The following is a 12,435-nucleotide window of genomic DNA, read 5'->3' as shown; positions in this document are numbered from 1 at the left end:
GATTTTCCATAGTATGTAATATTTCACTTCCCCAAATGTAAGCAGCCATTCTTCCTTAGGAGGCAACATTACCTGATATGACCAGTGAAGGGATAAAAAGACTCTTGTTGGAGGTACTTTGGAAAAACTGAGGCTATGAAAATTTTATTGAGATCAATCATACTTTTTATACTATGATGAGAAGCAGAATACAATGAAGATTGCCAGGATCAATAAAGTTGTAGTTCCCAGGATACATTGATGTTTTCAAGCTGTACAAGGCATACAAGATTCATGTCTGAGACCAATTGTCTTCTTAAGCTTCCAGCAGAACACAAACAGAGAATCACAAATCAGCCTGAACACTTCACTGCCTTAGAGAGAACATCAGTTTCCTAGGAACTAAAGGTGCACAGTGTTCCAGAACTCACAGATTTTAACTGGGAAAACCTATAATGCATGCTTCTCATGGCAGCTAGGCAAGAGCTACTCCATGCTTCTCTGTACATAAGCTTTTCTCTAACAGAGGAGGTTCCTACGCAACATGGGTCATGACCATCTATATTGCTCTCAGCCTTTGGGACTTGATTTACATTTTGTTTGAATAGTATCATTCTTCTTTGAGTCTTTTTTTCTGATCTCATCAGTTGATCAGGTTGTCACTTTGTAGATTTTCTTCTGTCATCTCCCCTTCCCATTGGTGCACACAGTACTCCATTAGAACACTCATGCTTTGTAGCTATAGTTATGTGATGACTTATCTTAGTCAATCTCATAGTTTTGAGTGTCTTGCATTTGCAATATATCAATGGCTACTGATATCCAGACCTCTCATAATGTCTTGCAACCAATTCCATTGCTTTTTTCCACACTCTTTCCATATCCCTGTATAATTTTATTCTTTTCTCTTAGTAACTCATGTTATCTGACATGGTATATTTACTACATACTTTCTGTCCTGTAACACTCCCCTAGAATTTAATTTTGATGAAACCAGGAAGTTGGTTTACACTTATTATTTCAGAGTTCCCTCTTACCAAACAGTCTCTAACAGAAGATCTTCAGAAAACAATTCTGTACTAAGTGGATGGTTTTCACATGGTTGCAGGCGAAAGGTGCAAAAGATTGTTGTAACCTTGTGGAGAAGGTGAGGTAGTTCAGTTTGTTTTCTGTTGATGTGATAATCTGAAAAAAATTCTACATGTCAGAAGATGTTTATTTTCACTCCTAATTCCAGGTTATAGTCCAGTCTAAAAGCGAAGTCAAGGGGACTGAAACTTAAAACAGTTAGTAATATCAACGTTCAAGAAAAAGAAAAAAAACTGAATTTATCTGTACTCACTTGTTTGCATACAGACAGGATTGATCATTGAATACTTTGCCTAAGGAATGGTGCTGCTCATAGAGAACTGGATCTTTTCAGGTCAATTAACTTATGATAAGTCCTTACAGATATGCCCAATGCCCAATTCAATGTAGGCATTCTTTCAATGAGACTTTTCCAAGTGATTCTAGGTTGTGTGAAGATTATTCTTAAACCAAGACCAGACTTTCAGGTTTAAGCTTAGGAGTATCCTCACTGTTTGGACTCCTGTTGATCATGCATAGTATGATACAGTTGATAAGTGAATGACATAAGTCAAAAATCAGCCAGAAAGATTTTCTGCTCCTTGAAACATGTCACATGGAGAGCCATAGAGAGAATTTCAGGGGTGAAGCAGTGGGGATCCTTTCGATGTGGCCCATGGGAGAACATAGGAATGACTATTAGTTATTTTAGTTATATTGAAGTTCTATAATAATTTTTAATATAAAACAGAGATGACGTCCATAACATCAGAAATTTATTCTTACCTATTACGCTACTCCTAAAATGACACTTGAACATGTGTGAGTTATTGGTGAGTGATAAAAATTACAATCATAACTTCCAGCTTTTGTAATGTGTGTAGGTACCATGTGGAAGCCAGAAAACAATCACAGGTCAGTGATGAGGAGGTGCTGTCCTGTTTTGTTTGTGGGATGGGAGGACAGGTTATCATATATCTATAAACCACAAAGAGGGAGAGGTAGGTTGGCTCTCTACTGAACTCAAAAGATCTCACTACCTCTTTCTCCAAAGTGCTGGGATTACAAACCAAACACATGAAACATCAAATGCATCACACGATACTCAACATTTTTTATGGGTTCTAGAACAAATTTCAGGTCCTTGTACTCCTGTGTCAAACACTTCACAGATTGTATTAGGCCCCCAGCACCTTGTTGGTTTATACTGTTAATGAAGCTCTCTCATGAGAAAATGCAGCATGTTCTATTGAGCATTTTACAAATCAAATTTTAAATACATTTATATTTTTCTGTCTTCTTTCACAAATAAGACAAGTAAAATATATAGAGAAAGACAGAGAGAGAGAGAGAGAGAGAGAGAGAGAGAGAGAGAGAGAGAGCTATAAGATGTATTTCCTGCTGTGTTTATAAGAAGAGGAGAGATGCAATATGTTTTGGTGGTATAGGGAATGGGGTGCCTCCATTGGCTAATGCTGAGACATCCCTTCCTCCTGAGGGACCAGCCACACAATGGTATAGTATAGAATAGAGTTTATTCAGGGGATGGAAATGGGGAGTTGTTAGGGTAGTAGAGTCAGAGAAAGGCAGAGAGAAAGAAGGAGCAGACAAATAGAAGCTTGCTATTAGCCCATGGAGAGAGAGGGGGAAGGGTTGAGGGAACAGAGTAGGAGCAAGAAGGCAAGAGCAAGAGAGAGCAGCAGGGGCAACCACCACTTTTATAGTGAGTCAGGCACACCTGGATGTTGCCAGGTAACTGTGGGGTAGAGCTTAGATAACTTACTAACATTCCCTTTCTCTATGCAATATTCATATATTAATTCATTTTCAACAACAAGCAAGCTCTTGGTATTTGCAAGTGCTGAATAAAGCAGAATATTCTAGAACAGAGAACTTATGATTATATCAAGTTGTCTGGTTGGCTCAGAAACATAGCATGTTTGTTTTTCTGACCATCCTACCCTACCCCAAACCAATGTATGTATGTATGTATGTATGTATGTATGTATGTATGTATGTATATATGTATGTATGTATATGTGTGTGTGTTCTATTTCATCTAACAAACATTGTTTAATGCAAGCAAGCAAGCAAACAAACAAACAACAGCAAAAAGCGGGTTCCTGATATAATCCTAACCTCCATTCATCTTATATGGAACATTTCAGAAATGCTGTACACCTATCAGAAAAATGGACAGGTGCTTATCACTGCACTCAGCCACGAAGTAAGATCCCCAGCACTCCTGCATTCCCCCTTCCCTGCTAATGTGGCAGCTAATGGTGCCTTTTGAAGGACAGGCAGACTGGCTACTTGGAAAGGGAGGTAGGGATCTTGAGTAATGAAACATGACTATGCTCAGGTGTTTATGTACTAATGGGTGGCTTAGCTAAATCATGCAATTTTGTGACTCTTCTTTCTCTGTCACTAGGCTGATCTGATTCATAGCATTGTAAGGAGAAACAAATTCAGAAGTATGCATTTGTGTCCTGTACATACATTGTTTAGTAACTAGAAAAAAATATATAGTGTGATAAAAAAAACAATGCAATAGCATTAAACCATACACTATGGGTATAAGTTTGTACTAAGGTTATATGATGAATTATAAGGTCAGGAGAATCTTGAAGAGATGTAGGGTGCAGCTAAAGATGGCACCGACATCCGGTGGTCGTTGGTAATAAACACCTGCAATGCGCATGTGTTGGCATTTCTCCGACAGTTATCAGACTGGAGTAATATTCATGCTAATAAGGTATTTCATACTGCACCAATCCCCAGAGGACAAATTGACAGCCACAGTCTGTCTTGTATTTAAGGCGAATGCCTTTGTTCCCCGGTGTCCCCCGTATCAAGAATGAGGTGTTCCTGTAATAAAGGCTGTTGAGAAGAACCCAACGGTGTCATGTCTTCCTTGCTGGTTGAGGTGGGCACTACAAAGAGAGTCACTCACTGGGTTTATGTAGCACACAATTTGTGGAAGGAGGAACTAGATGAAATGGTTAGGTATTCATCCTGACCCATTTGATTTTCCCCAAGTAGAGCAAGCTCGCTCACCCTATCGTATGACTGTCTCTTTTCTTTTCTAGCCTCTGCACTATAAAATGATGAGGATATTATCATTCAGATGTCAACATGGAGATTGGAGGGCAGGAAAGGGGGGAGAGAAGAGGGCTCAGGTGATGAAGGATTTCCCTTGCAATCATGAGGATCCAAGTATAAGATCCCTTATCCTAATCTAGGAGGGATGACAAGCACACACTTGTAATCCCACATGGTAAGAGGAGAGATAGAGAAAAAATATTTCCTAGGTGCCTGATGGCCAGGTTACCTAACCTATTTATTGAAATTCTAGGCAAAAGAGAGGCAGTGTTAGACAAAATGTGCATAATCTTCCCCATATAACACATTAGAAGAATCTACTGGATTGGATTAGACTGAAAAAGATGGATATAAATTGGTTGTACAGCCCAGGAAGTAGAAGGTGGGGGAAGGGATCAAACCAGAATAAGCAGTACCTGAAGCCAGGATTGATTGCTAAAGGGGTACCCTAGAAATCAAAGCCTAGAGAATCCGTCAGTTATGTCTGTACAGCCTTCCAGTGCAGCTTGATCAGTCAGCTGTCAGGAGCAGCAGTATTTTCATCCATTCCTAAAGTATTTATCAAACTGTGTTTCATGATTAGGAAGTCTTACAGTCCACTTAGGAGAGCAGTTCAGGGACATGGAGGAAAAGAAAGTGGCCTCTATAACAACAAGAGGTGAGAAAGAAGGAGAATGGGAAGCACAGCTGGATGTCATCTAAAATGGCAAAGGGAGTACCAAATAGCTTTCTCTGCTTACTTGTTTCAGTGAAGAATTCTGTAAAAATTCTCAGTGGGGAGATTAATACATGACAATAGCCATGTAGGGTTTCTAAGGAAACCTTATAAGACCCTGAAAGATCTGATTTTACAATGACTAAAGAAAAGATACTTTGTGTGCATTGTGGGACAACTGCTGCGACATTTCAAACCTCTCTTGAGAGTGAATTCTAGAGAGAAGACTGCCCTGTGTGAGACTGTAAGCACTTTACAGATAGGATTGCCTTACCCTTTCTTAAAACCTGGGCTATGGCTTTGTTTTGTTTTCTTATAGATGGACCAGCAACTCTTCAGCTATAACTTCCCCCTGGAAGCTGAGTTCCTGACAGTGAGGTCACTCATCTTAGGCAAAGTTACAGGTCTGTTTTTCTCTTCTATATATTTCATAGATGTTGTTAAACTTGATGAATTTGTTCCCCCTGTTGGTGTGTTCAGTAATTCATGCTCTCATCTGTAGTCTTGATACAGGTTTCGAAATGGGATATACTAAGACACATGTGGCAATGATGCAGAATGCCATTCACATCAGCTTTATTAATTCATTAATTGTTGCTTGTTTGTGGTAACTATTTTGTTCTTTATTTGTTAATAATCTAGAGGAAAAGATAGTCAAGTAGTAAAGAAAATAACATTTTCATTTAAAATGTAAAATTATCAACTTTTTAAAATTGTCAATATTTTACTTGCATTTCCTTAGTTTTAACCTAACGGAATGAAGTACGTGGCTAAGCTGCAGAATGAGGATTCAAAGCTCACATTAGAAGAGCAGATACATCTGTTGTATTTATACAGGTTGTGTGAATTTTCAGATTCTGTTAGAGAATATTTATTGCTTATGCAACACTTATCTTTTTATACTTTCCTGAAGAATTCCATATCTTAAATGGTACCTGATCTTTTAGAATGCATCTTAGAGCTTAAATATATTTTGGTTACAGCTAATGTAGAAAAACAAGCCTTTGCTTTTGTTAATATTTCTGTCTTAAACTTTTCTCAAACCTTCCTATCAATATTTTTTTTCTTTTTAAAATCTCATGTAAGATCTTATGTAGAACACACAGTTGAGTTTCATTTTAAACATTTCTCATGTGTACTTGTGTATAATGTGTGGAGTGTATATATTCACATGTATGCCTATAGACAAGTATGAGCATTGGGATGCTTTTGAATATCAACAACCTCAGGCACTGCTTGTTCTATCTCTTCTGAAACAGTATCTTCTGCATTTGTACTATGCTTTGTACATGAGTGGAGAGGATTCTGATTTAGGAGCTTCCAATGATTCTGTGTTCTCTTCCCATCATGCTTTAGTAGCTCTGGGATTACGAACACCTATACTACTAAGTTTGGATTTGTGTGGGTTCTGGGGATACAAAATCAGCTATTTCTATGGCTCCAGTTCTTTATTATCTGTATCAACTGGGTATACAAATTGGCAAGTGCAGGTATTTTTCAGATTTTAAAATTATTTGTACATTTGAATTCCTGGCTGCCCCTTATTTCCTTTCCTGCTGATTCATCTTTTTTTTTGTTTTTTAGAAAACACTGGCAATTTGGGTATCTTATGAAATAATGGACTCAACACAAGAAATCACTGTCCTATGTAAAGTTTGCAGTCCTGAATTCGGAGTATTGACATCTCCTTTTAGAATGACTTCTAAGAAAGTCCGAGAGTCTTTGTAGGGCATGTGGGGTGTTCCTGGCTACCTCCTAATCCTTGACAAGGGTCTAGAAGGTGCTTTACCTCAAATACAAAATTTAGATTTACCAGACAGATGATCTGTTCTCTGAAATATTGTTGCAGAGAATGTCCTAAAAGTGTAAAAGCTGAGATAGGACAGGAAATGATCCACTGTTTCTCCACTCTTTTAGATCCTTAAAGAATATAGAATCTCCAGAAAAAATGTGAGTGTAAAATAACCTTTGAAATGTCAGTTTCCCAAGTGAGAGACTGAAGAATTGAATACAAATGACTTAAAGATGGGATTATTTTAGGTATGAGTGTAAATCTAACTACATAGACTGAATTGGGTAGATTTCTTCTGTTTCTATCTTATGGAATAGTTTGCAGAGTATAGATATTAGGTATTCTATGAAAGTCTCATAGTTTTCTGCACTATACCCATCCTATCTTGGACATTTTTTGGTTGGGAGACTATTAATGATGGTGTAGGACCCGATCAGCCCTACTTCTGGAAGGCCCCATTCAGGGAAACATGGAGACAGAGAACAATGTAATCAATGTAACCTAGCAAGAGGTTTAATGATCCAGTGCACTGGAGTGGCCCTGTAATCAGGACAAAGGCGACCCTGAAGAACAAAAGCACACACTTTTTATACTTTTTCAGGGTATATGCTTTAGGTTATAGCATGAGTTAGTTATTTCTCATTAGTGGGGTTTATTACCTTTTGAATTCAATGGTAGCTACCTATTGTCCTTGGAATTCATTGGAGGTGCTTTGTGGGGAAATATCTTTGGCATCCAGAAGGGCTGGTGAAGGATCCCACGGTTCCTGAGGTTAGCTCATTCATGCGGATGGGGGCTGCTAAGGGCAGTTAGCTCATTTCCTGGAACAGGGTGTTATCTTAAATTCTTTGGACAGTGTGTTAAAGTTCCAGCCTCCTGCTGTTTGTCTAAAGCAGCCTTTGTCTTTAAGTTTGACTGTTACAATAGTTTTTCTATTTCTTTAGGGATTATAGGACTGTTTATATGGTTTATCTGATTCTGATTTAATTTTGGTACCTGGTATTTGTCTAGAAAATTGTCCATTTCATCCAGATTTTCCAGTTTTATGGAGTATAGGCTTTTGTAGTAGGAATTGATGATTTTTTTTAATTTCCTTGGTTTCTTTTGTTAAGTCTCCCTTTTTATTTCTGAATTTGTTTTATGATGAAATTTTCTATAAATATATGTTACATCCATTTGGTTCATAACTTCTGTTAGTTTCACTGGGTCTGTTTAGTGTCTGTTTCACTGATCTCTCCATTGATGAGAATGGGGTATTGAAGTCTCCCACTATTATTGTGTGAGGTGCAATGTGTGTGTGTGTGTGTTTTGTGTTAGTTGAAAGATTACTGTTTAAACTTTTTCTAGAGTGTAATTTCCCTCTTTGTGTGGGATTTTGTGTTGCCTATCTGTTATCTTTGCAGGGCTAGATTTGTGGAAACATATGTAAATTTGATTTTGTCATAGAATATCTTGTTTTTTCCATCTATGGTAATTGTGAATTTTACTGGATATAGTAGCCTGGGCTGGCATTTGTGTTCTCTTAGGGTCTGTATGACATCTACCAAGGATCTTCTAGCTTTCATAGTCTATGGTGCTAAGTGTGTTATAATTCTGATACGTCTGCCTTTATATGTTACTCGATCTTTACCCCATGTACTGCTTTTAATATTCTTTCTTGGTTAAGTGCATTTGGTGATTTGACTATTACTATTACGTGACAAGAGGAATTTCTTTTCTGGCCTAATCAATTTGGCATTCTGTAGGCTTCTTCTGTGTTTATGGGCATCTCTTTCTTTAGGTTAGGGAAGTTTTCTTCTATAATTTTGTTGAAGATATTTACTGGTCCTGTAAGTTGGAAATCTTTGCTCTCTTTTATACCTATTATCCTTAGATTTGATCTTCTCATTGTGTGCTGGATTTCCTGGATGTTTTGGTTTAGGAGCTTTCTGCATTTTGCTTTTTCTTTAACTGTTGTGTTAATGTTTTTTATGGTATCTTCTGCCCCTGAGATTCTCTCTTCTATCTGTTGTATTCTGGTGGTGATGCTGGCATTTATGATTCCTTTTCTCTTGTCTATTGTTTTCTATTTCCAGGGTTGTCTCCATTTGTGCTTTCTTTATTGTTTCCATTTACATTTTTAAATCCTGGATGGTTTTATTCAATTTTTTCACCTGCTCAGTTGTGTTTTGCTATAATTTTTTAAGGGAATTTTTTGTTTCCTCTTTAAGGGCTTCTACCTGTTTCCCTATGCTATCCTGTATTTGTTTAAGGAAATTTTATGCCCTTCTTAAACTCCTCTAATATCATGATGAGATGTGGTTTCAAATCACAATCTTGTTTTTCAGAATATCCAGGATTTGCTGTAGTGCGAGAACTGGGTTCTGATGATGCCAAGTGGTTTTTGTTGCTTAGTTTCTTGCATTTGCCTCTCACCATCTGATTATCTCTGGTATTAGCTGGTCTTGTTTTCTCTGACAATGGCTTGACTCTCCTGTAAGCCTGTTTATCAGTACCTGTGAGAGGCCAGCTTCCTTCTAGTGGTATTTGTGTATAGAGAGCTGTAGCACTGTGGCAGCTTTGGTTGTAGATGTAAAACACAAGTATCCTGCCCCAGACTGCTCTTGGTTCCTGTGTCCTGAGTGTTCCAGGCAGGTCCTTCTAAGCAGAAGTGGTTGTCTCACCTGTGCTCTAACGTGAGTCAGCAGTCTCGGGAGATCACTTCTTTCCTGGCAGGATATGAGTACAGATAGCTGTGGTCACAGAAAGACACAACAAAGAATGAGACCTTATGACCAATTTCCCTTATGACTATCAATGCAAAAATACTCATAAAATTTTTACAAACTGAATCCCAGGACACATCTTCGAGCATTATCAAGTAAGTTTCATCCCAGAGATTCAGGGATGATTTAATATCTGGAAATCTGTCAATGCACTCCACTATATAAACAAACATAAAGAAAAAAAAACATGATTATCTCATTAGATGCTGAGAAAGCATGTGACGAAATTCAACTTTTCATGGTAATAGTCTTGGGAAGATCAGGAATTCAAGGCCCATACCTAAACATAGTAAAACCAGTAGCCAACACCAAACTAAATGAACAGAACTTGAAGCAATCCCACTAAAATCAGGGACTAGACAAAGCTGCCCACTCTCCCCCTTCCTAGTCAATATAGTACTAGAATTCCTATCCAGAGCAATTAGAAAACAGAAAGAGGTCAAAGGGATACAAATCAGAAAGGAAGATGTCAAAATATTACTATTTGCAGATGATATTGATAGTATACATAAGTGACACCAAAAGTTGTACCAGAGAATTACTAAGCCTGATAAACAACTTCAACAATGTGGCTGACTATAAAATTCACTCAAACAAATCAGTAGCCTTCCTCAACTCAAAGGATAAACAGACTGAGAAAGAAATTAAGGAAATGATACCATTCACAGTAGTCACAAATAACATAAAATACCTTGATGTGACTCTAACTAAGCAAGTGAAAGATCTATATGACAAGAACTTCAGTTTCTGAAGAAAAAAAAATTGAGGAAGATCTCAGAAGATGGAAATATCTCCCATGCTCATGAATTGGCAGGATTAATATAGTAAAAGTGGCCATTTTGTGAAAAGCAATCTTTAGATTCAATGCAATCCCCATCAAAGTTCTTTATAGAGTTAGAAAGAAGAATTTGCAAGTTCATTTGGAATAACAAAAAATCCAGGATAGCAAAAACTATCTCCAAACATAAAAGAACTTCTGGGGATTCACCATCCCTGACCTCAAGCTGTATTACAGAGCAACAGAGATAAAAACTGTATTGTACTGGAACAGAAACAGGCAGGTAGATCAATGGAATAGAATTAAAGCCTCAGAAACGATGCCCTACACTTAGAGTCACTTGATTTTTGACATAGAATCCAAAACCATCCATTGGAAAAAAGATAGTACTTTCAACAAATAGTGCTCGTTCTACTGGAGGTCATCATGTAGTGGAATGCCAAGCGATACGTTCTTATCTCCTTGTACAAAGGTCAGATCTAAGCGGATTAAGGACCTTCACAGAAAATCTGATACACTGAAAAAATAAAAGAGAAAGTGGGGAAGATCTTTGAGTGCATAGTCACAGGGGAAGATTTCTTGAACAGAATACCAATGACTTATGCTCTAAGATCAAGAATGGACATATGGGACCTCATATAATATTGCAAAGCTTTGGTAAGGCAAAAGACACTGTCATTACTACAAAATGACAATGAATGGATGGTGAAAAGATCTTTACTATTCCTACATCCTATAATAATAATATCCAATGCATATCAGGAACTCAAGAAATTAGACTTCAGGGAATCAAATAACCCTATTAAAAAAATGTACAGAGCTAAACAAAAAATTCTCACCTGAGGAATGTCAAATGTCTGAGAAGTACCTAAACAATTGTTTAACATCATTAATCACTAGGAAAATGCAAATTAAAACAATTCAGAGATTCCACCCTTCAACAATCAGAATTGCTAAGACAAAAAACTCAGGTGACAACAGATGCTGGTGAGCCTGTGGAGAATGAAGAACACTCCTCCATTGTTGGTAGGATTGCAAGCTGGAACAATCACTCTGGAAATCAGTCTGGAGTTTCCTCAGGAAATTGGGCTAAACGCAAGCCTTAGATTTCTTTCTAGGGAACTGTCTGACAGTTCATTTCCTCAGCCAGTCAGTATTGTGAGGAGCATCTTGTTCAGAGCTGTTGACATCATAATGCTACTTTGTATCAATGACCTCTGCAAACCAAGGACAGAGAGCATCTGTGGTCCTAACAGTACTTGTCATCTTAGAGCTGCTCTACACAATGTTCCAGCAGACACCACTAAAACTAGACCATTATGGATTCATGTTTTTTTCCTTCAGGTTTTAACCATTATCCTTAAAAGTAAGTGCTGTTACTACAAATTCCTGATTGTGTGATCTAGCTCTGTAGCAATATGAGGTCCAGGTTGACCTCACATTCACTTTGTAGCTGAGAATAACCTTCAACTTTTCATCTTCTTACCTCTACCTCCTGAGAGCTAGAATTTCAGACTTGTGCAGCCATGTCCAGTTAATTTTGGCAATGAGTATCTCTTAAGAGTGATTGGCAAGCTCTCTACCAACTGAGCCCCTAATAAATATTATGTTATGAAGTATTAAAAAATGAAAATATATGTGAGGTTTGGGTTTGAAAAAAGAAGATGGGATTATTTTTCACCCTACCCACTATGTAGTAACAATACTCATAATAATAGATATTATATTTCTGAAGCTGTTTATTCAGGTTGACTAATGTGGCCCTGGTGAGGTTTTAATTCCTGTTCTTTGTATTTTAGACACAAAATGTGAGTGTCTCCTCTCTAAACCAAATCTATCTATCTATCTATCTATCTATCTATCTATCTATCTATCTATCTATCTATCTATCTATCTTTCTATCATCTATCTATCTCATATACATTCCTGTAATTGCCCCCCCCCAATCCCAGTTCTTCCTCTCACAGTTCCTCATCCTATTTCTTATTCCCCTTGCCTCCAATAGGGTGCTTCCCCAACACTCTGGGCATTTTCCTTCCCTGGGACCTCAAATCTCAAGAGGATTAAATGCATCTTCACCCATTGAGGCCAGATTAGGTAGTCTTCTGCTATATATGTGTCTGGGGCCTCAGACCAGCCCATGAATGATTCCTGGTTGGTGGCTCAGTCTCTGGGAGCTTCCAGGTTGCATTAGTTGAGACTGCTAGTCTTCCTATGAGATTGCCCTCCCCTTCAG

At 37.8% G+C, this 12,435-nt stretch overlaps 1 protein-coding gene across 1 annotated transcript in view; it reads left to right on the top strand.

The window, feature by feature from the left end:
• Nucleotides 1-12,435, top strand: part of LOC116911743 (contactin-associated protein like 5-3) — an 820,968-nt gene that overhangs the window by 784,563 nt on the left and 23,970 nt on the right. Inside the window, exon 21 of the mRNA XM_032915729.1 lies at nucleotides 5,184-5,268. Within this exon, the coding sequence (XP_032771620.1) occupies nucleotides 5,184-5,268 (85 nt within the window). The remainder of the gene's footprint in view (nucleotides 1-5,183; nucleotides 5,269-12,435) is intronic.

This window comes from Rattus rattus, chromosome 10, assembly GCF_011064425.1.
Source record: "Rattus rattus isolate New Zealand chromosome 10, Rrattus_CSIRO_v1, whole genome shotgun sequence".
Classification (NCBI taxonomy): Eukaryota; Metazoa; Chordata; class Mammalia; order Rodentia; family Muridae; genus Rattus; species Rattus rattus.
Note: the sequence above shows the minus strand (reverse complement) of the source record. Positions and strands in the feature narration are given on the sequence as shown.